At 40.1% G+C, this 25,799-nt stretch overlaps 2 protein-coding genes across 2 annotated transcripts; one reads left to right on the top strand and one right to left on the bottom strand.

Moving 5' to 3' along the window:
- Positions 1-1,378: 1,378 nt before the first annotated feature.
- LOC586282 (DNA repair protein XRCC2-like) lies at positions 1,379-11,887 on the top strand. Its single transcript, XM_030990429.1, has 2 exons — positions 1,379-1,430; positions 10,723-11,887. The coding sequence occupies exons 1-2, from the start codon at positions 1,401-1,403 to the stop codon at positions 11,806-11,808; spliced, it is 1,116 nt and encodes a 371-aa protein (XP_030846289.1). The 5' UTR covers positions 1,379-1,400; the 3' UTR covers positions 11,809-11,887.
- Positions 11,888-16,058: 4,171 nt separating this feature from the next.
- On the bottom strand, positions 16,059-25,638 carry LOC115918768. The gene is made up of 9 exons (XM_030989813.1): positions 25,609-25,638; positions 24,903-25,016; positions 24,153-24,327; positions 23,299-23,373; positions 22,256-22,362; positions 20,726-20,825; positions 19,759-20,019; positions 18,987-19,313; positions 16,059-17,655 (listed from the first exon to the last, which is right to left on the bottom strand). The coding sequence occupies exons 1-9, from the start codon at positions 25,636-25,638 to the stop codon at positions 17,624-17,626; spliced, it is 1,221 nt and encodes a 406-aa protein (XP_030845673.1). The 3' UTR covers positions 16,059-17,623.
- Between the last annotated feature and the right edge of the window lie 161 nt (positions 25,639-25,799).

The following is a 25,799-nucleotide window of genomic DNA, read 5'->3' as shown; positions in this document are numbered from 1 at the left end:
TTCTTCTTTTTTTTTCCTTTTCTTTCTTTTCTTTTTTTCCTTTCTTTCCTCTCCCCCCTCTTTTTCTTTTTTCTCTTTCTTTCTTCTCTTTCCTTTCCTTTCTTTTCCTTTCTTTCCTTTCTTTTCCTTTCTTTCTTTTCTTTTCCTTTTCTTTTTTTCTTTTCTTTTCCTTCCCCTCTCTTTTTTTCCCTCTCTTTTTTTCCCTCTCTTTTTTTCCCTCCCCCTTTTCTCTTTTTCCCGACGGCAGCGCAATTTTACCGACAATATCCTGACAGGTGGGGGGGGGGGGGGTGTCGCACCCCCCCCCACACCCCCCTTTGGCGACGCCCCTGCCCTAGACCCAACGCCAATTTACGCTACGCTCTACCAGCTGATCATAAATACCACCCCCATCCCCACCTAGCTATAGAGAAACGTTCCGCGCCTGAGTGCCCCAGCCCCCAGGCCATGCCCCAACTTTGGTTGTGGCCTAGAAATGTGAAGCCTTTTCCTTTGCGGTGAGAGACTACTGGCCGGAATGCTTCCCCGCCCCCCCCCCCCCCCCCCCACTCAGTGCTATTTAGGGTACGCATATGCTTGTTCCCTCTTTTTGAAAGCACCCCCTAGCTATCTGAGGACTGCCAACATTTCCGATCGAACCCCCCTTTCGCTGGATTTTTGCGGGTTTTTTGCGGGCTTTTCCTGCCTTGGAGACCCCCATAAATCATGAAAAATGCTCAATGTACCCCCCTAAATTCAGAATAATTTCTCAGGAGTCCAAAGAGATGAGAGAAAAAAAAAAAAAAAAAAAAACCCTTTTTAAAGAAATCTCTGGGTGACAAGTTAATACACCCCTTTTTTTACAATTCTCGGGCAAGATTTTGTCGCACAAAAAGTACCCCTTTACCGGACATTTTGGTAACACGCATGGGGTCCGTCCGTTCTCGGAGTGGGGGGGGGGGGGGGCCGGGAATGCTTCAGGGAGTGGAGATTGTGCAGACAATATAGTATATATGTAAAGCACTTATAAAAGCGGAATATTATTATTAATTATTATTATTACTGATTTTTACCATCGCCCAGGGGCGGATCCAACTGGCGGCAAAGGAGCTGGGGCCAAAGAAAAGGGTCCCAATTCGGGATAAATTATTAAGCGGCGAAAGAGCCAGCCGTTTATTCGATTGAATAAACGGGAAGAGGGGGGGGGAGGGGGGGGGACATTTTTTTTAAAACTCAAAACCCGGGCCCCCAGCACCCCCCCCCCCCCCCGACCCCTCGGATCCGCCACTGCCCTCTCCCCAGCAAGAGAATCTTAAATTATGAAAATCTGATAGCAGACGACAGAAGTAATTCAGTTGACAGCTGCCAACTTGTATATTATACGCGTATTATTAGCGTAGAGGGCAAAATGATAAATTCAGATGGCGGCGATTTCAGAAACTGGAGCGCAGGTAATGTGTCTTAAATGTCAATTCCATGGAGATTCAGATCCATTTCGAAACCTTTACTATTTAAATGGTATTTGTTTACATGAAATCCGGGCTTAACTTTAGAATACCCCACCAAAACGTAGTATCTCCGTTGGTCGCCAACGCGCCAACGTACCAATTTAGTGTAGTCCCTTCCTTTCGTATTCGTGACCAGTTTCTGAATTTGCTAACGCATCAAGTCGAGCATGGAAATATGGTTATTTGTTATGTTTTAACTCCTTCCTATTACCTCTTACACATCAAAGTATTTTATTTATAGATTGTTAAAGATGTTCTCACCTTAGTTGGAATGTTTTACTCTTTATATTGCTTGAAAATCGTCAAAAAGCAATGTAACAACTGTCGGAAAGTATCAGTAAAGAGTGAAAAAAAATCGGAAACTTATGGTGTCCATTAAATGGCAAACAAAGAAAGGAAATAAGGCGCGTTGGCGCGTTGGCACGTTGGCCCGTCCCTCATTGACAAACTGAATTAAAATATGAAATAAGTAGCCTAAAAGTAATGGGGGAAAAAAATCAGGAACTTGTGGTGTACTTTAAATGGCAAACAAAGAAAGGAAATAAGGCGCGTTGGCGCGTTGGCACGTTGGCCCGTCCCTCATTGCCAAACGAAAATAATATAGGAAATAAGGAGCGTTGGCACGTTGGTCCGTCCGTCATCTGGCCATTGACCGAATAAGGAATATAACATTCACATTTGTCTTTCTAGGCACGATGGAGATTTACAATTTTATTTCTTTAAAAGTACTTGGGGGAGCTGTTTCAAATTAATGCGATATGAAATTAATGATTGAAATGTCACGTTATTAACTTCATGTTTCAGTGTTAGTACGTTGGCATGATGGCGATTTATGATCCATTGTCAGTACGTTGGCACGCCACTGGTGATTGAAATTTCATTAATAATTAGAAAACAAAGAGGATTTGTTGTACCATTCTCGACTCTTATTTCTTGTCTGAATTCAGTTTTCCCCCGCGCGAAGCGCGGAAGCTTTTGCCTTTCATCAATTATTGGAGAAAGAAGACGATTTGATGTACCATTCTTGACTCCTTATTCTTGTCTGAATTCAGTTCCCGCCACTCCCCCCCCCCCTCCCCCGCTCTCGCGCGAAGCGCGCAAGCTTTGACCTTTCATTAAATTATTAGAGAAAGAAGACGATTCGTTGTACCATTCTCGACTCTTAATCCTTGTCTGAAGTCAGGTTCCCCCCTCCTGCGTGAAGCGTGGAACCTTTGGTGTTTCATTAATCGGTTCCCCCCCCCCTCCCCCCGCGCAAAGCATGGAAGGTTTTAGCTTTCATTAATTATTAGAGAAAGAAGACGATTTGTTGTATCATACAGACTCTTATTTTATGTCCTAATTCAGTTTCCTCCCCCGCCCCCCCCCCCCCCCCCCTCCCCTCCTGCGCCTCGGACATCGTAGGATCGTTGGCAGGCAAAACAATCTCGGCAAAGTTTTGTTCAACACATGCATGTTGGTGAGAGACAACGACCAACGATGTGCTACGCACAGGGTTTGGTGACGTCACACAGTGTGGACATCGTTGGCAGACAACCCAATCCTGGCAAAGTCATCAAAGGAGAGAGGAATGAAGTACAGAATAATAGAAAGAGTCTATAGTCCGAAGACAGATGAGAATTAAACAGAATTATTATTATTAATATTATCATTATTGATAATATTAAAAAGAAGAATAAGAGAAATGGGAGAAGATGAAGATCGGAGAACAAGTAGGGCCTAGTGGTCGTGGGTAAAACAAATTGAAAACAAAAGAAAGGGGAATATATAGATCGAGGAATAATACTACAACAATGATAACAATAAGGGTGCGCATGCGCACATGGTAACGTTAGGTGAATGTAAATCGGCAAAGCAGTGAATTGGCTCAATATAGCGTTAAGATTTTTTAATGCCTGATTTATGTCTTAGTTTCAGAGAAAAAAACGTTGGGAGAATTTACTGTTAATCACTGTTAGAGAGTGTTGCACAGTGACGCCTTCAAAGAAAACCATAAATATCTTTGTGGTTTAATTGAGAAGATGAAGATCAAAGGAGAAGAAAAAGAAGAAGAAGTGGTCGTGGGTAAAACAAATTGAAAACAAGAAAAGAGGAATAGAGGAATAATATACTATAACCATAATATATCAATAAAAATCCATCTACCACAAAAATCTGTACATTTTGATGTACACCCCCTACTAATTTTTTTTCTTCCCTTTTTTCCATTTTACCAATATTTTTGTCTCCATATTTGTATTATTATGTATCCATTGAGGGTAGTCATACTATCAAGCTTTGCTTACTTTGTCAACCCTCCTGTTTGATGTTTTCGATTAGTTACGGCCAACCTTACTTTGTTTAATCTTTTGTCATGTATAAATGTTCAATGATTTGTTTGTTATATATTTGTAAAACTGAAAAAGAAAAAGAAAATCAAGCAATAAAAAAAAAACCTGATTGATGTTTCTGATTAGTTACAGCCAACCTTACTTTGTTTCACATATACTCTTTTGTCATGTATAACAATGTTTTGTTTGTTATATATTTGTAAAACTGCAAAAGAAGAAGAAAATCAAACAGAAATGGGACCCGGTGTCCTAGGGTTAGGGTTAGGGTGAGAGTTAGGGTAACGCGGAACCCGGTGTCCTATGGTTAGGGTTAGAGTTAGTAACGCAAACTCCAGTGTCCTAGGGTGGCGCGGGACCAGATGTCCTAGGGTGACGCGGGACCCAGTGTCCTAGGGTTAGGGTTAGGGTGAGAGTTAGGGTAACGCAAACTCCGGTGTCCTAGGGTGACGCGGGACCCGGTGTCCTAGGGTGACGCGAGACCCGGTGTCCTAGGGTGACGCGGGACCCGGTGTCCTAGGGTTAGGGTTAGGGTGAGAGTTAGGGTAACGCAAACTCCGGTGTCCTAGGGTGACGCGGGACCCGGTGTCCTAGGGTGACGCGGGACCCGGTGTCCTAGGGTTAGGGTTAGGGCGAGAGTTAGGGTAACGCAAACTCCGGTGTCCTAGGGTGACGCGGGACCCGGTATCCTAGGGTGACGCGGGACCCGGTGTCCTAGGGTGACGCGGGACCTTGTGTCCTAGGGTTAGGGTTAGGGTGAGAGTTAGGGTAACCAAACTCCGGTGTCCTAGGCTGACGCGGGACCCGGTGTCCTAGGGTGGCGCGGGACCCGGTGTCCTAGGGTTAGGGTTAGGGTGAGAGTTAGGGTAACGCGAACTCCGGTGTCCTAGGGTGACGCGGGACCCGGTGTCCTAGGGTGATGCGGGACCCGGTGTCCTAGGGTGACGCGGGACCCGGTGTCCTAGGGTGACGCGGGACCCGGTGTCCTAGGGTTAGGGTTAGGGTGAGAGTTAGGGTAACGCAAACTCCGGTGTCCTAGGGTGACGCGGGACCCGGTGTCCTAGGGTGATGCGGGACCTGGTGTCCTAGGGTGACGCGGGACCCGGTGTCCTAGGGTGACGCGGGACCCGGTGTCCTAGGGTTAGGGTTAGGGTGAGAGTTAGGGTAACGCAAACTCCGGTGTCCTAGGGTGACGCGGGACCCGGTGTCCTAGGGTGACGCGGGACCCGGTGTCCTAGGGTTAGGGTTAGGGTGAGAGTTAGAGTTAGGGTAACGCAAACTCCGGTGTCCTAGGGTGCCGCAGGACCCGGTGTCCTAGGGTGACGTGGGACCCAGTGTCCTAGGCTGACGCAGGACCCGTGTCCTAGGGTTAGGGTTAGGGTGAGAGTTAGGGTAACGCAAACTCCGGCGTCCTAGGGTGACGCGGGACCCGGTGTCTTAGGGTGACGCGGGACCCGGTGTCCTAGGGTTAGGGTTAGGGTGAGAGTTAGGGTAACGCAAACTCCGGAGGGTGATGCGGGACCTGGTGTCCTAGGGTTAGGGTTAGGGTGAGAGTTAGAGTTAGGGCAACACAAATTCCGGTGTCCTCGGGTGACGCGGGACCCGGTGTCCTAGGGTTAGGATTAGGGTGAGAGTTACAGGTAACGCAAACTCCAGTGCCTAGGGTGACGGGGACCTGGTGTCCTTGGGTGTTCAAAACAAAGAATAACTTGTGGAAAGATAGAAATGGAAGATTAAACAAAATAATAATATGGAAAGAAAATTTAAAAGAAGGAGGAAATAAAAAATACCATAAGGAAAGACAGGTGCTAATAAGCAAAATGTAAATGGAAAAGAAAGAGAAATAAAGAATAACATGAGGAAATTAGAAAAAGAAGATAAAAGAAGTTTTAAACAAACAAATACATAAGGAGCGGTGGATATGGAAAACCCGCGCGAAGCGCGTAAGCTTTGACCTTTCAAAAATTATTAGAAAAAAAAGACGATTCATTGTACTATTCTTAACTCTTAATCCTTGTCTGAAATCATTCCTACCCCCCCCCCCCCCTCTCGCGCGAAGCTTTGACGTTTCATTAAATTCATAGAGAAAGAAGACGATTCGTTGTACCATTCTCGACTCTTAATCCTTGTCTGAAATCAGTTTTCCCCTCTCGCGCGAAGCGCGCAAGCTTTGAACTTTAGTAGTAGTAGTAGTACTACTACTAGGTACTACTACAGATTCTGAAAATGCCTTGTTTCACTATCATTATAAGTATAACTTATCACTCGGTATCAGCAGTCAAGCTTGCAGTTGAAGCATAATCAACAGCGTTAATATTTTGTAAACCAAAATAAATAACAGAGAAAATGGCAAACATATTATGTAAATAACCCACTTACCAAATTAGGAGAGCAGTCATGAGATAATTCGTTCATATGATTGTATATGAAATAGGATGAATATCGCCTGACCTTTATAGTTAACAAAACGTTTTACATTTGGTCGAGTATAAAACAGTTTCGATTAGTCATTTAATGCTTAGGATATTTTACTATTAGACGAATATTTAACTGGTACAAGCGAAACTTTCATTTAAAATTATAACGTTTATAAAAGTATATACACATAATTATGTGTGATGTACGTTGTATGTATGTTTATCAGAGGCGGCGCTCCCGGAAGGGGGCACAGTGCCCCCCCCCCCCCACTTTATCAAGTTCTCCAAAAGTGCCCCTTTTAAAACAGGAAAAGTGCCCTTTTAACTTTGTAAGAAGTGCCCCTTTTTACATAAAAAGTGCCCCTTTTACTTTGAAAAGTGCCCCTTCCCCTTTCCACCTCTGACATAAAAAACCCTCTTCTTTACACGTACCCCTTTTCGTTCGACAAGTTCCCATTAAGTGTTCATTTTCCATTCTCATAAGTGCCCTTTATAATCTGTAATAATTTAAGTGCCTCTTTTCAGATAGAAGTGCCCCTTTTCACCTCTGATAATTGCCCTATTCAAATCTGATAAGCGCACCTTATATCTTCACATGTGCCCCCTTTCCTTTCTAATAAGCGCCCCCATTTAAAAAAGAGCCCCTTCCCTTTCTCATAAATGCCCTTTTTCATCTGTGAAAACAGTCTCCTTTTTATTTATGAAAACAGTCTCTTTTCATTCTCATAAGCCCTTTTCTAAGACGATGGCGATTTAACTTCAAGTCTCTCAACTATGGCTCGTTGGCACGTTGGCAATATAAATTCAAGTCTCTCAACTCATGTTGGCTCGTTGGCACGTAATTGGCACGTTGGCGATATAAATTCAAGTCTCTCAACTCATGTTGATTCGTTGGCACGTTGGCACGTTGGCGATTTAACTTCAAGTCTCTCAACTCATGTTGGCACGTTGGCGATATAAATTCAAGTCTCTCAACTCATGTTTGCTCGTTGGCACGATGGCACGTTGGCGATTTATCTTCAAGTCTCTCAACTCATGTTGGCACGTTGGCACGTTGGCGATATAAATTCAAGTCTCTCAACTCATGTTGGCACGTTGGCGATATAAATTCAAGACTCTCAACTCATGTTGGCTCGTTGGCACGTTGGCACGTTGGCGATATAAATTCAAGACTCTCAACTCATGTTGGCTCGTTGGCACGTTGGCACGTTGGCGATATAAATTCAAGACTCTCAACTCATGTTGGCTCGTTGGCACGTTGGCACGTTGGCGATATAAATTCAAAACTCTCAACTCATGTTGGCTCGTTGGCACGTTGGCGATATAAATTCAAGTCTCTCAACTCATGTTGGCTCGTTGGCACGTTGGCACGTTGGCGATATAAATTCAAAACTCTCAACTCATGTTGGCTCGTTGGCACGTTGGCACGTTGGCGATATAAATTCAAGTCTCTCAACTCATGTTGGCTCGTTGGCACGTTGGCACGTTGGCTATATAAATTCAAGTCTCTCAACTCATGTTGGCTCGTTGGCACGTTGGCACGTTGGCGATATAAATTCAGTCTCTCATCTCATGTTGGCTCGTTGGCACGTTGGCGATATAAATTCAGTCTCTCAACTCATGTTGGCTCGTTGGCACGTTGGCGGCACGATTGCGATTTCCATTCAAGACTATATCTCGGCACCAAGTTGTAGTACTTTAACAAGTTGAAGCGTTGGGTTGGCGGATCAAAAAAAAACCTTTAGTTCGCATGGTGGGGTATTCTAAAGTTGTTCCGAAATCCGTAATTTGAATTGATAAAAACCAACTCGAGACCGCCGCAAACCGTGAAATACATGCTGATGAGTGCCGCTTTTGACAGCCTGTCTGCAACCGATGACCATGAGCTATATTAGCGCCTAGCCTAGCGGCCTGGCTCAACGGCCTAGGGTCCACTCGAGCCGAACGAGCTATTGGCTATCCACCTATTGAACTGGGCCTGGCTGGGGGAGGGGGGGGGGGGGGCCGGGGGAGCAGATAATATTATAATAAGACTGGGCGCTGGTTCAGAAGTATATCCAGACTTTGACACGTAACTCTGGCATGGAGATAACTTACTAAAGTAAAACATAACCTTAAACCAAAAGCAAGTAGGGTCTAGGCCTAGATCTAGACTCAAGGCCTAGCCCTAGATCTAGATCTAGTAGTAGGTCTAACTCTAGGCCTAGATCTACTAGATCTAGACCTAGATCTATTTCTACTTCTAAGTTCTACCAGACCTAGACCTCTAGGTCTACTTAGATAGAGCCTAGCTAGGCCTAGGCCTAGTTCGTTAAGCCTCTTATTTGGGTAGGGTCTGCTCTAGCGACCCTACCCAAATGAGGCTTAACGAACGAAAGAGACAGAAAATTCAGTCTAACTAGACCTAGATCTAGGCCTTCACTTTTTTCAGTACTAAATTCATCAAATGTCATGATTTGGCGCTTGTTCAGAAACCTATCCAAAATTTGACCCGTAACTCCTAGACCCTCTAGATCTACTAGGTCTAGTCTAGAGTCTAACTAGACTAGACCTCTAGGCCTAGAGTACTAAAGGAGCCCGTTTTCGGCCACTTAAGACAAAATCCTATTTTTAGGACTCTTTATTTCGTATTTATTATCATTTCTTGTTCAAATCATGAAGCAAATATTATTATTATTTAAACAAAAAAAGAATCCCAGAAAAAAATCACGAATTGCCATGACAATATTCATTTCAATTTTCACTGTTTTGGAGCCCGTTATCGGCCGAGCGTTTCAGTTTACGGCCGCATGTACAAAGTCAATAGGAAGCGCTCGCGCGCGCCGTGCGTTTCCGCGCTGATGTACAGCACAAGCGGGCGGAGCAGGTATCCCACGCCGGAGCTCCCTGGTGCTCGCCTGGCCGAAGACGGGCACAGCGGTGATCGGAAGTTGGAATCTGAATTAGACAGAGATATCGTGTGTGCGTTGCGGTGTGCGGCTGCATTGATTTAATACATGCGATGAGATACTTTTGAGCTTGCGACCAGCACAAAATCGGGCTTTGAATCTGAAAAATACTTGAAATAAAGCTCATTTTATGGTACCCATATTTCTTACAGACACGCGTAAGATACTCGATTTTTCAGATTTGGGTAGCGGGACCGGCGATTACATCGCTAAAATGTGATATTTTAGGATATATTTTCCATTGCAAATGTGGTTCTTCAGTGACACTGGCATGGTATGGTATGTGTGGGATATGTGTTATGCTATTATGCGATGTATTTTAGAGTGATTTTACCTTGCATCCAACCAATCGGCCGAAAACGGGAGCTGGCCGATTACGGGCTCCTTTACTCTATACCCAAAATGAAGTAAATATTCATTAAAATAGACCTAGATAGTAGATGATAGATCCTAGATCTAGTCTAGAATCTATGTCCAAATAAAGATCATGAGTTAAAAGTTGTTATGTTTATTAGACTCTAGATCTACCTGTTTCGTGTCAATTGTATTTTCTGAAAAACGTTGATATTAGTATACAATTTTTCATAGGTTTCATGGCAAACCGCTGCACAATACAAATGCATACCAATGGTGGGTTGCGGGCGGGCGTGTGCCTGTACTGTGTGAAGTTATCTACCGTAATGAGGATCTGAGAGATTACGGTACATGTAGATACTTCACACAGGCGTGCGCCCACCATCGGTGTGCACTTGTACTGTGCAGCGGTTTGCCGTGAAACCTAATATCAAAGTTTTTTGGAAAAATACTCCAAAAATAACAAGAAAATTGACACGAAACTTTATTTGGACATTTAATGAATATTTACTTCATTTTGGGTTTGTTTTAGTAGGGTATCTCCACGCCGGAGTTACGGGTCAAATTTTGGATAGGTTTCTGAACAAGCGCCCATGATTTAAAACTAAAAAAGTAAAAGCTGTTATGCTTCTTACCTGTTACGTGTCCATTTTCTTCTTTTTTAAAATTTTTTTTGAAAAACGTTGATATTAGTAGGGTGTCTGTACGATTTTTCAATTTTCAATTTGGGTTCGTTTTTCACCATTTTTGTTGGATATTGGAATAAAAAATGTAATCAGAATAGTACATTTCGAATTTAAAGACTCACTGATGTTTCTATCAAAAGATACAGCCCCTCAAAAACTCTGCAATATTCATAGCATTTTGGTCAGAATGGACAAAACAGTGGTTCACGCCAAGTTATAATTTTTGCTCAAAATCATCGACCAATTTAGCATGAGTGCGCAATGCACATGGACTGCATAGGATGTGTGCAATCTCTATGGGAAGGATTTTAGCACACAACACTGAGTGCGTGATCAGACACCCTAATATTAGTACATGTACAAGTTACTTTCTCACAGGTTTCACGGCAAACCGCTGCACAATACAAATGCATACAGATGGTGGGTTACAGTCGCAACACATGCGCGCGCCCGCATGGAGCTAGTTGTTTATATTAATTCTTTCTTTTTTTCATCTTTCACAGCTCTTTGCTCGACTCGGTGAGAAACCCTCTCTTGCTAGACTGAACCCCAAACTAATCCCACCAGGTTTAGAGCCTAGGCCTGGAGATGTGGTAGAGATCTACGGCAACAGTGGCTCTGGTAAAACTGAGCTTCTCCTGAACCTGGCTGCAATGTGTATTCTTCCAGAGCGGTGGAAGACCATTGATATTGGCGGATTAGGAACCAGTGTTGTGTTCATAGACACTGATCATCAGTTCTCAATGCTCAGATTGTTTGCTCTTCTGGAGAGGAAAGTTGCTGAAGCTATTGATAATAGGACAAAGCGTAAAGGTAGGATTGGAGATCATGATGGAGGTACATCAAGCACAACACATTTTAATTCCGAGTGTGCCAATCAAAAGGACAGTGACAGCAATAAGGAAACATGCTTGCAACAAAATGTGAACTTAAATTTGCACAGTGCTTCTTGCAGGACTACTGAAACTGCTGATCGATCGATTGATGAAGCCAAGTTTTCTCCCCCATCTGAAGAGGAAGTAGAAACTTTTTTAAAGGCATGCTTGAAGAAACTCTACATGGTCAAGATTGCTACAAGCAACCAGCTGGTTATAACCCTCCACTCCTTAGAATCCTTACTGGCCAGCCAGTGTGACATCTCTGTGCTCATGATGGACTCTGTATCAGCGTTCTACTGGGTAGATAGGATGAAAGGAGATGGTGCACATCGCCAAGGTGTCAATCAGAAGCTGGCATTTGGGGCCCTCTCCAGACTAGTTGAAGACTACCACCTAGTCCTGTTCGCTTCCAAGGCAGCTCTTGTAACTAAGCAACCACAGAATGAATTCAGTTTAAGACTTGACTCTACCGGGGAAACGGATCATTCCAATCGAACTTCAACCACGAGTGTGAAGTTAAGCACAGACCATCATGAGTTTATGAGCCAGGAATGGACAAAGCTTGTCACTCATAGGATGATATTAGAACGACATGATCACATGACCTCTGATGGACCAAACAGCTCCTATCTATCAGTGCTCAAGCACAAGGCCTCAGGAAATATGTATTCATGTCAATTCATTATAGATCAACAGGGCATTAGGGTATAGTTTATGTCCTGTCTATAACGGGGCAGTTCACTCTGGCATCGGGGCTTAAATAAAAGCAGAAATGTAATAAACAGATCAGACCTCGTGAGCTTCCTTCCACGCTTTAGGAATTTCATAAATATCCATCTTCCTCCGAAGTAATGACGTTGAGATACCTGTGACTTAGATTATTGTTGGACCCCACAATGAAATGGATGTTTTTCTTTTATTAGCAATCAAGAGGATGGACATTTTTGATAATTATGCAATATGGGGGAGGGGCGGGCTACTCAAAAGTGTAATTAAAAAGTTGCCAATCTGCTTTTGATTAATTCCCACTTTATAAAATTAAAATTCATTTTAATTTATTACATTTCATTTATCCAGTCCAGAGCTGATTTTCTCCAAACTTTGACAGTTCCACCGATCAGTACAATGAAACCCAATGAACTTGATATCAGGGTGGACTTGTCCTCTAATAGAAACTTCTCTGAAGTGCAATATTTATTTCAAATAAACATACTGTACATGTATGATGATTTTCACAGGACCTCAACCAAGTGTCATATCGTTATTAAGTGTCTGATTTGCAACAGTATTTTGTGTACATGTACATTTCCCCAACAATTGTTCATATATTTTATTTTTAACAGTTTACTAAATAATTTTTGGTGAAGCTAAGTTAGCTACTGGGTAAATAGATACTTGATGTAAGTATTGGCATTGAATTCCGTTTGTTGGATGATGGAAGATAAGATAGGGTGTTTGACTGTACATTATTTGTTTAAGCTGGTGATGAAACACCAGCTTACAAGCTACCGACTACAACTAGTGAGAAGACTTTACATGAATGACATCAGGGCCCCCATCTTATAAAGAGTTGATATCAATTGCAAGAGATAGGAGACTGCAAACTTTCAATTGATTTGGATAAGTTTTTATCAATCATAACTCTTTATACTTTATAAGATGGGGCCCAGATTGTAGGTGAAGTTACTCTTACAAAAAGATTAATTTTAGGCCTACATAAAAAAGTATGGAGTTTTTAAGAGCATACATTTGGTGAAACATGTTACATGCACATTGCTACCACCTATCTTTAAAAGCCATCTACATCATCTTATTCCCCTGGGAATAAGTGGTAGAAAGAAGAACAAGAAAGGAGGGCAGAGAGGAAGTACATGCAAGTTGTAAAAGGATAAAGTATATATTAAAGAATGCGAGATACAAAGTACGTACAAGAGATGTCTCAGATATGGTGGATGTGGTAAAAAGATATGTTGAGATGAAAAGCCAACTTATTTAGTGATTACCGTACCTCTCTCTCTCTATAGATGTACACCATTTTGCGCTTTCTCTCGTTCCTTCCAACAACAAAAAACAATTTACTCTCGCTTGTATTGAAGTTTTTTTTTTAATTGCTATCAAATAGAAAATTCTCTCCATGTATACTTCTTCAACTTCAATGGGTGGTATTCTCAAGCGGACTAACTTTAGTCAATGGTTTAATCCTCTGATTAAGTATGGAATGCCAAGTGTCCACATGAATATGTTTTTGAATAATTGAATCTGTCACTAAATAAAAATAAAATGTAATAACATAATTAATAAACAACAATATAACTATGAAATAATTCCATTCCATTCTTAGTCGGAGGATTAAACCATGGACTAATGCTAGTTTGCTTTCGAGATTACCACCCAATCAGGCTTAGAATGGACCAGACACCTCATCTCCTTTGCTTCTTATTATGCATGTTGAGGGAATTTGATGTGATCATTTTCTGAATCTTCAAGCCTGTTGCAAGAAAGCTCTGGATATCTCATTAGAACCCTTGATAAAAAATACCAACTTGAGACATGAACATGTATTTGAATGAGATGTCGGCAGACAAGAAGTTGCGATGGCTTCCTGTATAAACAGACCTGTCTTTCGTTTACTCTCATAAGCATTCATACTAGAAGTAAAGGAAAGGGATATACATGTACATGTCTATCCCTTTCTATCGTATTCATTCTTGTTACCGGTATACTTATTTGCATGAATTAATTCTATGAAGGATGAAATGGGACAGTATGTTTGTTTTGTCTACAAGTGTTTATTGTTCACTTTCTAATTCTCTTTTTTTCAGTATTACAATAGATTTATGAAAATATATATACATCGATCATCCTCCACGATAACCAGTTCTGGTCATGCGATTGCATTGTGAAAGAAATGTGGTATCGATCAGAAAAGGTTGATCATCTAGCATATGTATTGGTGTGTACTGCAAAGTTCTGGAATTATCAAAATGAAAAGAAATTTGGCCCAGTCTTGGTAAAGTTACAAGCACTGTACACAGAAAGATGTATGGGACTAGGGGATATAATCATTTACCAAATATATCAATTAGTTGGCGGTTTCCCGGCAAAATTTGTATCATCACGTATTATTCAAAATATATTCTTTCACATGATTGGTAATCAGAGCTTCCACATTTCACTTTTTTTGAGAGGGGGGCGTTTCCAAAACTAGTCTTTACCTTTAAGTTAAACATAGCATGCAACAAAGGAAATGTTCTTAACATAACAGCCTCAAGTGATTCTTACAACATTAGATCTATTTGTGGGTCATTCATGATGAATATGAATGACATTCAGGATAGGTTTTTTAACATGTAGAAGATTATTAAATCGACTGTAAATGATATAGTTCAACATTGCAAAAAATAACTGCCGTTTCAGACTATTTACAAGAACAACATCAACATCGCAGTTCCATAATATTCCATTAAAGTTAATGTCTGAAGTTTATTGGACTATTAAAACTTAAATCTAAATAGAGTTGGTTAAGATAGCATTGGCAAACTGTTGTCACATCGGGCAAACATGTTCAGAAACTTTACCCAATGATATGAAATGAGGCTAATGGCCTGACAGAATATGATAAACACTGTAATGATATTAACAGAATGTTAACTTCCAAGATAAACTTGAGTTCTGGTCATGCGATTGTCATGAGAAAAAAAATTACCGCCCCTGGTATCAGGTACAGTCAAACCTGCTTTAATGACCACCTGTCTACAAAAGGCCACATTTTTTGTTTCCCTTGAAAAAGGTTTGTCATTGAAACATGTACTAAAGGAACCTGTCAAAAAAAGACCTCCTGTATACAAGGACCACTTTTTATGTTTCCCTTGAGCAGTCACTATAGACAGGTCGACTGTAATAGACATTTCAACAATTAGCACTTTAATTACCTTTGCCAATGCTGAACAATTTATATACAGATCAAACAAGACATCAATAATCATCAGTCCTTATAACGGAATGTTGTAGAAGCACAACACATGTGGGGGGGGGGGGGGGGGGTGGGGCATAATAGATATATATAGAAAACTTTCTCAAAGTTTGACCAACCAGATACATACAAGACACTTCAAACACAAAATAATTGCAAACATAGCAAAGGTATATACACATAAAGAGGTGGATTATTACAAATAAAACATCATAGCAAGTTTTAAACTAAATAGATTTTTTCTAGGGATATCAGCCCATTCATTGGCCAAGCAATGGTTTATAAAAAAAAAAATTCTGTAAGAGCTCTTTTGAACGCTCTACTTTCTAATAATAACAAACAACTAGACATACAGCTTAAAGTTATCAACACTTTTAAAGCAAAGATATTGCATCATCATATGGCACTTCGTGACGGCATTTTCAGAGCATGAAATATATTTCAAAACACCAAATACATTTGATATTGAAACATCTCATGATGTTCTCTAAGTCTTCCTCTATTCAGCACACCATACTTTGTTGTAAAAATAAATATAACTTGGACACTTTGTAAAGATGAAGTTGAGTTCTGGTAATGCGATTGCATTGTGAAAGAAACGGTGTGGAATCCACAAGAAAAGACTTATCATCTAGCATATAAGAATTTGTGTGTATTGCAAGGTTCTGGAATCATCAAAATGATAAGAAATTTGGCCAAGTCTTGGTAAAGTTACAAACACTGTACACAGAAAGATGTATATGGGACTACACGAACATGTGGCGTAAAAATCCTGCCCTGGATTTTTACGATGTTACATGACATATTGAGAATATGAAGGCATTTGAACAGCCATGCTTTTCAGGGAACATGTCTTATCTGATGTTCTTCCACACTTGCATAATAAGAATGATAACACTCACAAATTATTTTTCACCTCTTCCCAGAACTCAACCTCTTCTTTAAGCAGCACAGAACTAAACAAAATATACCTCTTAAAACCATCTTGTAAAAATATAAATATTAGAGATACCGGTAATCTCTTCCTTTAATGCACCTACAATTTATATATCTTGATAAATTAATGATAATCTGTGTTAAGAAGCTGCAGTTGATTGCAGCATAAGATCTTTAGTTTCTATGCTCATCATGATTTCTCTACAAGAAAAGCTTTGAAAAAAAAATCTGCACCAACTTTCAGTCAAAAAGACTACAGACTTCAATCAAATCGACAATATTTGATATATTCAATAATAATATTCATAAACAAAATATGACAGAAAATGAATATCAAAACTACACGTATTGAGAATTTGAGTTGCCCATAATAACTCGGGTACACTTATAGCTGCTAACAAATAATCCATGGAGCCACTAATTACAACATTTATTTGAAACCTTTGGAAAATTTATCAGAGAATAAATTGATTAATCACTATATTCAAAGCCATGATTGAAAGGACCACAAATTTTCTTAGATAGATTTGATGGTCAAATACATTTATACAATAGAGAATTATTCAAATTTATGGTTATGGTACAGATTTTTACACAAACAACATTGATTTAAATGACCTATCATTTAAAGCCCCAAAACAGTTTGGAAGATATACCCGGTAGTAATATATTTCCCCAAACAAAATAATTTTACATCACATGTTTTCAAATCATTCTACTCAGAAAAATAATGCATAGGTTGCTTTGAGGTGTATGTTGTAATTGTACAGCACATGCTTAAAAAACAATACCAGTAAATGCTCTAACCTAACTTAGACCCTGTATCACTGTACCATGCAAGGTTCCCACAGAAATTTGAGAACCAAATTCCATGGTTTTCCATTACTTCCATGACCCTTAACAGCCTTTTTCTATGACCAGGTATTAAGTACATTTTGGTATGGGTTGCGGCATCCAAGCTGCATACGAATACCACGCACAACCATTATTAGTTTGAACTGAAAGGCTGCCATAGCAACACACAGCCCATACCCATGACTTTCAATGACTATTGGGAGATTTTTCATTTTCTATGACTTTGTCCACCACTGTGGAAACCCTGCTATACTTAACCCTAATCTAAAACCCCAAATTAGCCATCACCCTAAATCTTTAAAGATGCATACTAGCAGGCTCTCATGAGAAATTCAACACCATTCGGGTGTTTTACCCATTAACAAGTGTTGTCAATCACCAGGATTATCCTTCACTTATTTGACCAACAGGTTTTGTGTGATGCTCTGCATTTTCCACCCATCCCCCATGATAAAGACATTATCTTACATTTACCTCACCCGAAGAGTCTCTGACAGAATAAGGGGTATTTCTTGATGGGACTACGAGTTTGCTGTGTGCAAGACTTGTACACTCATAATGTTATTTCCAACAAGTCTGGTGTCAGCAAATTATGACCTTCTGCATGTGAAAACTGACGACCATCTCCCTTTAACAAAATAACACCTAGAGCGAATATCATATCACCTTTGTAATTACTCCACATGATGTCAGATGGATTTTAAACTTTGTTGTTCTGCTTCTCTTCTGGACAAAAAACCCTGGATCATCGGACGACCCTTGTTATTTAGATTGGAACATCTCCATCTCCATATCTAAAGAAGAAAGGAAAACAGAAATGGTGAACAAAAACAGAATATATACCTCTAAAACATCTAATAATTCTAAAAAATGAGATAATCCCAACAAATATGCTTGTTTGTAGTTACAATCAGCACAAGAGCAATATAGATGTTCATGATATCATTTTTTATCTCTGCACCTATGTTACAATAATACACGAGTGGAAGAATTATTTGTTTTTTAAAAGAAAAGGACACAATTAAAAGCTATTCATTAAGGGCTTCAATCACTTTGGGAATTTCTATATTTTCAAAATGCACTGTAGAAATCCGGGGTAATTTGTCATTATTTCAAAACTGGCTTATACAAGTACTTCTTGTATACTACCCTTAAATTAACCAAGTAGAAGCAGCGAACTTAATTTATTTGCACTCTCCTTTAATAGTTTTCTGTTGATACATAAAGTGGCTACTATTCACCCCTTCACAATATTTTTTCAATTCATCAAAGTCACATAACCATTTTACAAATTTGACATTTTCATGCATCGGGTGACCAAACTTTCAAACATTCACAATGTCCTTATTTTGGGTCATTATTCTCACACTTTCACCTATGCGTTTCTGTGTAAGATTTATGATGAAAATCGTCAGAAGCCATATCTTTTTTTTTGTCTGTTTTTACTTTCAGCAGCCTGTGCTTTTTTCATGTGTAATGAATAATTTGTGAGTATTGGAAATGTCCAAACTGATGAAGAGGCTGTTCACACCGGCAGAGATAGCACGGTCTGGCGTGTGCTAGACCGCGCTATCTCTGCGGTGTGGAAGGTTTCGGTCCGCCCAACAGCGAGCCATGGCGAGCCAAAACAGCGTGCCACTGAAGCACCTCTTGGAGGTGGTCCACGAGAGATAGCGCTATCTCTGCCGGTGTGAACCCGAGCTACGATAGCACGCCGGAAGTCATCGTTCTACACGCAGGGAATTTTATACTCATTCTGTTTTGGTGCGATCTGAATCCGAATCGGTACAACTCAACACTCCTAGTTCGTAATAGCGCGCAAAATCTTTGACCGCTCTGACCTCATGACGTCATGCGTCATGGCAACAGGACCTCTCAAAAAAGGGGGTGCTACGATAGACTGGGCTATCTCACTGCGGTGTGGATCCGGCGAATGCCAATGGGCGGACTGTGGGTCGCGCTACAATAGCGCGATCCACGGTCCGCCCACGGTCCCCCCTTGCGGTGTGAACATGCCCTAACATGTACATCATGTTCTGATCGATGCACAGTTGAGGTATAAAGATCGGTAATTATCGATCATTACAAGTATAATCAAAGATAAATTCACTGACTTGAACATTACCTGCCATGAGCGTCTCATGAATGGATGTTCCGTCTGTAGAGTAGCCATCTTCCATCTCTCTACTATCTAAATCGCCGGTCGTGTCCCTAGATTCGTTTCCTGGACCCTCGTTGTTCGCTCCTGATGCTGGCACCGGAGCTTGGTTGCTGACAGCATCAGGTATTTGGTTACTGACAGCATCAGGAACTTGGTTGCTGACAGCATCAGGTACTTGGTTGCTGACATAAGCTTCAGGTACTTGCTCTGAACCCTGGCTCTGAGCTGCAGATCCCAGCTCTGGTATCTTGTTAGTGACAGCTCCAGCCTTCTTTTGCTCGCGAACTCGATCTGTGTTCAAGAGAAGAATGTTGAATAAGTATTCCCGTCAGCACCGTAAATTACTGAATCTAACAACACTCAGATTCATACTCTATGTATTTCTGCAGAGTGGGGAAGATCAATCGTTGGGCCAACAGCCCTACATGTACATGTATGTATATGAACACATGGGGAAATATTACTCAGACCATTGGATAGAAAACTTGGGCTATTTGGGCTCACATACTTAACCTGTGTCATGGCCAATGTTAGATTGGATTACAGAGGCATTGGCATGCGTGTATTATAAATTTTTCTGTTTTTACTTTCAGCAGCCTGTGCTTGTTCCATGTGTAATGAATATTGGAAATGTCCAAACTAACTAACATGTACATTATGTTCTGATCGATGCACAGTTGAAGTATAGTTTTTTATCATTACAATTATCATTATAGATTCACTGACATGGACATACCTGCATGGGTGGTTGCTCCAACTGTAGAGCAGTGATCTTCCATGGCCATGTCCATAGACTTGTTTCCTGGACCTTCATTGTTGGCGTCTCTTGATGCTTGCAGCGGAACTTTGTTGCCGACGGCTTCAGGTCGCGGCTCTGAACTCGGGATCTTCATTGATAGACCCTGGCTGATGGCAACTGCAGATCCCAGCTCTGAAATTTTCTTTATTGGTGGTTGTCGCGGAGCCTCTTCTTGGGGAGCCTCTTCTTGCTCACCTACTGTATTCAAGAGAAGAATGTTGAATATGTATTCCCACCAGCACTTTTACAATAGCACCAATTGAATGATAACCATAACATTCTTATACAGTAGGCTTGTGGATGCACCATGTAAGAGAGAGGGTGGATTGAGGAGTCCTGAAAGGACTCTTGGTAATCTTTCTTGAGGGTGTGTTGTCCTGAAAAGGACTGTTGGTGTAGTCTTCAAAAACATTCTTAATTAGAAAGGAAAGACTTGTACCATTAATTACTGAATCTAACAACACTCAGATTCATACCCAATGTATGACTATTGATTGTGGAGCGGGGAAGATGAATCGTTCCAACAGCTCTACAGGTACATGTATGTCTAAATGCTTTTTATATGAACACATGGGGAAGTATTAATCAGACCATTGGATAGAAAATGTGGGCTATTTGGGCTCACATAACCAGTGTCATTACCAATGTTGGATCAAAGAGGCATTGGTATGGGTGTATTTTTAAAAGTGAAATACAGACAGAAAACTACCAGTAGCAGCTGTACGATTCCAACCTCTCACGATACTACGTTTTCAAACTCACGAATCAGCCAACTTAAGCAATACCACTGAATATAGACACAGCACAATAAGTTAACAGCAGGTCCATACAGAAAGCATGTATTAAACACCTCTCTTTCCTAAAGACTCTGGTGTCTATCACAGGTATAGGATATAAGTCTTACCATCAACTACGATTCGCCTAAGCACTTCCAAAAAGTCCTTTGCTGATATACCATCTCTGTATCCTCTACGGAGAAGAGCGAACAATGCTGTCTCTGCTTTCTATGAAGTGTAGAACAGACACAGAAAAAGAGAACTTCATGACAAGAAGGCGAAATCATTCAGAGGGATTAAATGTAATCTTGACATCTGCTAATAATGGACAGATATCCTTGTTCCCATTCGCAGCCGTATATAGCAAGCCTAAAAGGAATGTTGTCATTCATCTTTTAACCAACCATCTGTCTTTTTGTTAACTGTTGTCTTTTCAGAAATCATTCTTATTTATGCAAATGATATTTTGTTGAAAGATGAATCACTTTTAAGAAAGACAAATGATTTAAAAAAAATTAATGAGGACATAATTTTTTTCCCTTCGGTAAACCGCAGTGTTTTGAAAATATTTTGTTATGATGACGTAAAGTCTAATAAAGTCAACCACCACCAATTATATACTTTAATAATAATCATTACAGAGTATCACAGAAATAAATGTAAATAATCTATTGAAGTGCCCCCGTTATAATAAGTGTGGTCTCAAAGTGCACCAGATGACCTGGTGATGCCTTGTGCTATAGTGGTAAACGGTGTGTACGACATACAATGTAACTTACGTTAAAGATAAAGACCAGTTATGGTCATGCGATTGCATTGTGAAAGAAACGTGCAATCAATCAGAAAAGGTTGATCATCTAGCATATACACTGTAAGTATTGGTGTGTACTGCAAGGTTCTGGAATCATCAAAATGATAAGAAATTTGGCCCAGTCTCCGTAAAGTTACAAGCACTGTACACAGAAAGATGTATATGGGACTATACGCACACGTGCGTTTATCTCTCACAGTCCAATAGATAAACTAATTTACCAAATATATCAATTAGAAGGCGGTTTCCTGGCAAAATTTTTATCATCATGTATTACTCAAAACATATTCTTTCACATGATTGGTAATAAGAGCTTCCATTTCATTTTTTTAAATTGGGGCATTTCCAATACTGGTCTTTACCTTTAATGAATACGATATGCAACATTTAATTACCTTGATGAAAATATTTATGCGTGTTCTTAAATTTGCAATACCAGTAACTGATTCACAAATTTCGCGAAAATAGCTGTACAATATTGGATTAAGAATCGCTATAAGTTAATTTCTCCCTCTACGCAAGCTCACGTACAGACCAGAAGATTAGATTAGATTTAATCGTAATTTAAAGAAAATGTTTCTAATTGCAACTCTCCTCCATATTTAACTAAGATAATTTGCCTTTGACATTACTTGAAGAATCCAAACAATTCATCTTTCTGTGACCATCAGGAAATAATTTTTCCTCTCGTTTAAGGTATTATGAAAGAATCATTACAGATGATAGACATTCAAGCACAGAATACAATATTTCTAAAATTACATTTGGGGTGCTCAGGAATCGACATACACATCACATTAAAATCTTCTTCTTGTTCCTAATGATACAATAAAGATGTAACATGTACCTTCTGAGAGTCTCGAGGTTTCATCCTCATGTAGAATGCGTAGAGGCCACCCATGACCTTGCACATTGCTTTCACATCAATGAGAGACTCATCAAGAAGTGCAGCCTCTACACAGAAGATAACAATTAATTTAAAGGGTGTAGGTTGGGTGGCCCACAAAGGGTTTTAACATGTAAAAGGCGGCAAGTTTGAAAATCAGTTACAACTTTAACTTAATTCTCAGCCAAAATCAGTTCTAAAATTTAAGTCATAAAATTGTCTGAAATGCTTCAAAATATGGCTCAGACTGCACCAGAGAGTATCTAAGAATCCCAGAGCTCCCAGAGACCATACATGTAAGAGTGGCCTGGAACATGGCCGGCTGCAAATGGACTTTTACAGCGCTGTGCCAATCATTTCATACTCCTTTCAAGTTGCAAATTTACATGTTTAAATTTTGGTTTGTGGACTGCCCTGTCAATGTCATAGGCATAATGATTCATCATAATGCAATCCAGTCACCACTATAGATCTGAATTCATGTTCTGGCTTAGTGCATGAAAATAAATTTTCCACCTGGAAGAAGGCTAGAGCCTGTGCCACATCAAAAATAGTGTGCACTTTGTGGAACAGAAAAGAATCCAGACTGTACAGTGCGTGTAGAGAAAATGTGTAAATCTAGACTATTGTCCTAAACATGAACATTATTACAAGAAGCTCCACCCCCACCCCCCCCCCCCAAAAAAAAGCTTGAATTTCTTTTTGAGGGGGTTGCTTTATTTTCTTCTTCCTTTCCCTTTTCCCTTTCCTTTCCTGTCCTTTCTTCTTTTCTCTTCTCTTTTCTCCTCTCCTTTCCCTTACCTTCTTTTGCAGGTAATTTGTATTGTTGTTTGGGTTTTTAAAAAATAAAATAAACCATTAATCACATAAAACAGAGGGGCTGACATGTGGACAAGACAGACAGACAGACAGACAATAAATTCCTCAACCCCTCAACTCCTCCATCCCGCCCCCGCCCCCTCCTCCAACCACACAACCACACAGAAGAGCATCCACATTCTTACCGTTGTTCTGCTCCTTGGATTTTTCAGAGCTGATGAGAAAGGCTTTCATATGGTCATTGATGAAGATATTCCCAGCTGTAATGAAAAACAAGATGGATAAAGACTAATACCCTTTTCTAACTGCACTTATTTTCATCGGATGCATCCGGACGCATCCGATGAAAGTGCCAGTTAGAAAGCAACAGAGGAGAAAAGGGCGATTAAATAGCCGATGAAAAGAAGAGAAATAGGCGATTAAATTCTCATTCTATCGGTGTGACACCGATGAAATTGCCAGTTAGAAAACGCTCGGGAGAAAAGGCGATTAAAACAGCGATTAAAATGGTCAAAGGTCGCAGTATACGCGCGCTTTATCGTAACCAGCTGTGTTTGTTGACTTATGGTTGAACATGCTGCATGCTAGCTAGATGGAGCGCGGGCTTAATAATTACGTAATAATTCTTCACTTCCGGCAAGGGCTCGCCACAGCGAGTGAATTTCACCGGCAGTTAGAAACCGACAGGGGGAAAACTGCGGTTTCACTTTTGTTTACATAAGGAAAATTCAATTGGTATTTTCATCGGTGTGACTCCGATAGAGTGCAGTTAGAAAAGGGTATAAAACATCACTTGTGCAAAGATAGCTGTCCCACTGCCTAAGTAGTCAGTGATTATTAGATTACTAATGCAAGACCCCAAATATTTAGCAAATGTCTTGATATAGAGATAGTCAATATTTGTTTAATATCCCTCATATTCATACTTGGTTTTCGAACCCGGGACTTCCAGGTTATGAGACAACTACCCTACCACTGAGCTATCCGGCCTCCGTCAGATTCTGTATATGATGGATACAATAACACATAGCGTCCTCACCTCGCACATCTCCATATACTATGGATTTATCATGTAGACCAGCAAGCCAGCTCATGAGATCACAAATGATCTTTACGATATCATCCAAAAGGAAACTCCATCCATCTCCATCGGAAAGCAAGATCTTCTCCAGACAGACGGTGTATTGAGTGAACGTTTTCTTCAACAAAGCTTGCTGTTTACATGAAAAAATCAAATTGACAAATATATCGCAATACTGGTATATGTTAACACTTTCAATTTGTTATAGAATATATAGACAACAACCAAAAGTGAAATGCCTTATGAAGACTACTGGTTATTCACTGGTCTACCCTATCGGATTGCCAAGGGTAATTGTTATGCTCATTTGCTTTCAAATGATTATATACTCCTTATCAATCACTGCAATTGTTCCTGATGATGCATATTACTTTTGAAGAAAACACCAGGATTAATTCTTCGAATGTCACTATCGAGACATTGATTGAGGAATCTTCATAAAAGCTGACAAATGTGACCTTCGAAGTCAGTAATTTCTTTTCAAAGTACTGCATTCCAGCGCAAGTTCACACCAAAGAGGGTTTATAAGATCCATGACATTTGACCCGTGGCCTGCAAATTCCCATATCTACTCATTTAATGTCCTTGTACAGGCTGACACCACATTTGAAGCTAAAGCCAACATGGTTCTTAATGTCTCAAGACAATTTTCATGAAAATTGACCTTCGGCAAGGCTAGGTTTTCATATGTAGTCAACAAGATCATACCTCTTTGGGGATGTAGTCTTTCCTTGTCTGCGTGAGTCCTACAGTCTCTCCATGAATTTTTCCACCCTGAAGGTCGTTTATCTCAAGGTCACGTAGACAGGTTAATATTGTAGGCTGTACTTCCCAAAATATCAAAAAAATTAAAATGCATACATTACATTTTGATGTTGCATGTAGTGTCAGCATAAGGGTTAAAGGGGAAGTTTGACCTGATATTAAGTTGGTTTTAGTAGCAGCAGAAAAATGAGAGGAATTACAGGTCGGCGAAATTTTTAGCAAAAATCTGATTAGAAATCAGAAAGTTATGATGTTTGAAGTTGCGATCAATCAAACACAGATTGGCAACTCTGTGACGTGTCTAATTGCAAGCTCCCCTTCCATTTGCTCTGTAATAAATATTGAGAAATTTCTATTTTTGCCTTTAAGAAAATTTCAATCAAACATTCATCGTAAATATGTTTTTATTCAACTCTAGCTGTATGAAACAAATTTATTCTGTTATACTAAATTTGTACATGTACAGTGACTTACATGTAAGGAAAATTGTCTAAGGTCTGCTTGTATATCTTCAAAATTCTTAATCATATGGAAACTGAATCTTAATCAACCTCCAAATATAAACACCAGCTCGTAACCTTAGCTCAACAACTGATAAATATAAACTAAGTATTCCCAAATCCAGGCTCTTACAGAAAAAATGTCTCACAGTGACTGCTATGAAAACATGGGACAACATTCCGGTTTCAATCAGAAAATTAATCTGTCTTGCCTCTGTCAAAAGATTCCTTAAAATATACTCCTTCCCCCAGTAACTTTACTTAATGATTTACCTATTTTCATAATTATATGTATTTCATGTTTCTTCCTCACTTTCCGTAGTTTTGTATTTTAAGCACT

This window comes from Strongylocentrotus purpuratus, unplaced genomic scaffold, assembly GCF_000002235.5.
Source record: "Strongylocentrotus purpuratus isolate Spur 01 unplaced genomic scaffold, Spur_5.0 spur5_scaffold_19, whole genome shotgun sequence".
NCBI lineage: Eukaryota > Metazoa > Echinodermata > Echinoidea > Camarodonta > Strongylocentrotidae > Strongylocentrotus > Strongylocentrotus purpuratus.
Note: the sequence above shows the minus strand (reverse complement) of the source record. Positions and strands in the feature narration are given on the sequence as shown.

Coding starts and splice junctions, on each gene's coding strand:
- LOC586282 (XM_030990429.1), top strand. CDS start 1,401: ATGGCGGCGATTTCAGAAACTGGAGCGCAG. Junction 1,431..10,722: donor TTTCAGAAACTGGAGCGCAG/GTAATGTGTCTT, acceptor CATCTTTCACAG/CTCTTTGCTCGACTCGGTGA.
- LOC115918768 (XM_030989813.1), bottom strand. CDS start 25,638: ATGTTGTCCCATGTTTTCATAGCAGTCACT. Junction 20,826..22,255: donor AACCTCGAGACTCTCAGAAG/GTACATGTTACA, acceptor TACACTTCATAG/AAAGCAGAGACAGCATTGTT. Junction 17,656..18,986: donor TCATGAGACGCTCATGGCAG/GTAATGTTCAAG, acceptor TTTCTTCTTTAG/ATATGGAGATGGAGATGTTC.